The sequence below is a fragment of the Octopus bimaculoides genome, chromosome 8 (genome assembly GCF_001194135.2).
Source record: "Octopus bimaculoides isolate UCB-OBI-ISO-001 chromosome 8, ASM119413v2, whole genome shotgun sequence".
NCBI classification, from domain to species: Eukaryota; Metazoa; Mollusca; class Cephalopoda; order Octopoda; family Octopodidae; genus Octopus; species Octopus bimaculoides.
Genome location: NC_068988.1, coordinates 87525949 through 87529060, shown reverse-complemented (window position 1 = coordinate 87529060; position 3112 = coordinate 87525949). Strand labels below are relative to the sequence as shown.

Here is a 3112-nt window from a genome sequence, read left to right as displayed (position 1 = left end):
ACACACACACACACACACACACAGATAATATATTTGAAACCATGGTCATCTGACCTTGAGCACAATACCTTAACCACTTATCCGCATGTTTTCGTCTACATGTATACATAAACATGCACACACACATGCACACGCATACATACATATATACACAAATACACACACATTTTTTGAATTGAAGAATAGAACCTGTTGATTTTATTTCTGAAACTAAGAATAATAAAAACAACGAATTCATGTGGTCTGACACAATATCTCCCAGACCAACTGACTAACCTGTTAAAGACAGCGTGTGTGAGATATGAAGACGTCCTTTTTAAATGGCTTTGACCAATACTGTCAACTGGCTTCTCACCAATAACTCCAGACAATTCTTCCTGAAATTGGATATGGTAACATTCTAGAATCAATCAAACTGCCAAACTATGGGGCGGAGAGAGAGAGAGAGAAGTTGATGGTGGTGGTGATGGTGGACAGAGCTTGCATTGATGAGATACGTTGATGGACAATCATGTGCTGATGGTGGTGAGAGCTTGCTATGATGGGCTATTTTAGTGGTCAGTTATGTGACCGATGGGAGTGGTGGTGGTGGTGGACAGGGCTTGTTGTGATGAGATGTCTTAGTGGACAATCACGTGATTGGAGGTAGTAGTGGTGGTGGTGAGAGCTTGCTGTGATGGGTTACTTTAGTAGTCAGTCATGTGACTGGTCAAAGTGGTGAAAAGGGCTGGCTGTGATGGGTTGTTCTGGTGGTTGTTGATCATTTAATGACTGTGGCGGTGGGGGTGGTAGAGAAGAAGGCAGATGGGATACTGCGTACCAACTCCTCCACCTCAAACCCCCAGTTGTACAAAACAGTTCTAGTATATTCGATAGGGGTTTTTTTTTTTTTTAAGTTGTAAGGTTAGGTAATATGAAATCAATTCTTACTTACAGCAGTTTTAGGTGATCCAACAATGGTGAAGAGGTCATTGAGGTCCTTCACAGAAACTGTTTCATCCATAGAGATAGAAACCTGCAAAAGAATGGAGAGGGAGAAAGAGAGATATAGAGAGACAGATAAATGAGGGTGTTTAGTGTGAGAAAGAGAGAAAGGGAGACAGGATGTGTGTGAGTGAGTGAGAGAGAGAGAGAGAGAATATGTGAAGTGTAAGAGAGAGAGAGAGAATATGTGAAGTGTGAGAGAGAGAGAATATGTAAAGTGTAAGAGAGAGAGAGAGGAGAGACAGACAAGGCAGATACTTGAGGGTGTTTAGTGAGAGAGAGAAAGACAGGATGTGAGTAAGTGTGAGTGAGATAGATAGCATGTGGGCATGTATGTGAAAGAGAGAGTGAGGTGTAGCATGTCTGCTATGAGTGTGTACATGTGTGAGTGAAAGACAGTAGTGTGTGTGTGTGTGTGTGTGCATGAGTGAAAGATTGCACAAGTGAAAGATACTGTATGTTAAAGAGAAAGTGTGTGAGAAAGAAGTAGTAACAAATGTGTGTGTGTGTGTGAGAGAGAGAGAGAGAGAGAGAGAGAGAGAGAGAGAGAGAGAGAGAGAGAGAGAGAGAGAGAGAGAGAGAGAGCATAAGCGAGAGAGAATAAGTGGTGCTTCTGGGTGTACCAGAGTGAAGTTAAGAGGTTACTATGACAACATACCCATCCATCATGGAAGTATCTCAAATTGACCATTTTCTCATTTGCTCTCTCTTTCAGTGCTGTTAAGTTACCGTTTGGGAGGAACTTCACCGTGTCAAAGACAAAGTCAGTGTGAAGAGTGTGGCCAGCTTGACGGATACCTGATCAAGAAGCAAGAATCAATTAGAAGTGGTAAGGGTCACAGACATTGTACACCTGCTGTACAACACACTTTACATAATCCTGACGAAATATTTCTCATCTCTTTATTGCCCACAAGGGGCTAAACATAGAGGGGACAAACAAGGACAGACAAATGGATTAAGTTGATTATATCGACCCCAATGCGTAACTGGTACTTATTTAATCGACCCTGAGAGGATGAAAGGCAAAGTTGACCTTGGCGGAATTTGAACTCAGAACGTAGCAGCAGACGAAATACTGATAAACATTTCGCCCGGCGTTCTAACGTTTCTGCCAGCTCGCCTGACGAAGTATTTCTAGCTTGGGATGACTTCCAAAGACACAAATTCAGGACAGCACTGCAACTATGCACACACAAATGTCATGGACTAAATCCAGAGAAGGGCTACTCAGCTGACTGGAATTCAATTATGCTCCAGCATCTGGTCTACAGGCCTTCTGTCTCGTCTCTCTGCCTTTCCTATTGCTATTAATAATGGTTTCTGCTTAAGGTGGTGAGCAGGTAGAATTTTTACTGCACCAAGTAAAATGCTAAGCAGCATTTCGTCCATCTTCACATTCTGTGTTCATATGCTGCTGAGGCCAACTTTGCCTTTCATCTTTTTTGCGGTTGATAAAATAAGTATCAATTGACTACTGAAGTCGATGTAATCGACTTACCCACTTCCCTCGAATTGCTGGCCATGTGCTGAAATTTAAAACCATTATTAAGCTGATGTTTGGAACATAAATAGGCATGAAATTTTCATTTCGATCTCTTTGAAACAGGAAATTTATATCATAGAAACAGGGTCTGTCTCAAGCAGATTGGTATCAAAAGGGCTACATTGAATCAGTTGAGTAAACCATACTGAGGTGACTCACTGACCCAAGTGTATCAAGATTAAGTTAAATCAAGCATGTGAGTTTAAATAAAATATCCACCTTTCAGTAAAATAGAAGAGAAAAGATGAAAACTTACCTTCTTTTAACAGAAGAGTTCCGTAATGTACTTTGTTACCAATAGTTTTAAGTCCTTCTGGGCCATGGTAAACTGCATACATGGCAGCTATATTAGCCAAGAGTGCCTGATGGGGGGAACAAAGGTAGGTAGATATTATCAGATATGAGAAAAATAAAATCATTATCATCAATATATATATATATAGATATATATATATATATATATATATATATATATATATAATACAAATAATAAATGAGTATATGCATATATACGTACATGTATGTACATACTTACATCTACCTGTGTATATAGATGCATATCTGGGTACAGGACATTGCAAA

General features: G+C 40.1%; 1 protein-coding gene across 1 annotated transcript in view; it reads right to left on the bottom strand.

Annotated features, from left to right (window-relative positions):
- Positions 1 to 3112, bottom strand: part of LOC106880430 (glycine dehydrogenase (decarboxylating), mitochondrial) — a 98875-nt gene that overhangs the window by 34122 nt on the left and 61641 nt on the right. Inside the window, exons 10-13 of the mRNA XM_052970245.1 lie at positions 2787 to 2892; positions 1643 to 1782; positions 935 to 1015; positions 277 to 377 (exon numbers count right to left, since the gene is read on the bottom strand). Of these exons, the coding sequence (XP_052826205.1) occupies positions 277 to 377; positions 935 to 1015; positions 1643 to 1782; positions 2787 to 2892 (428 nt within the window). The remainder of the gene's footprint in view (positions 1 to 276; positions 378 to 934; positions 1016 to 1642; positions 1783 to 2786; positions 2893 to 3112) is intronic.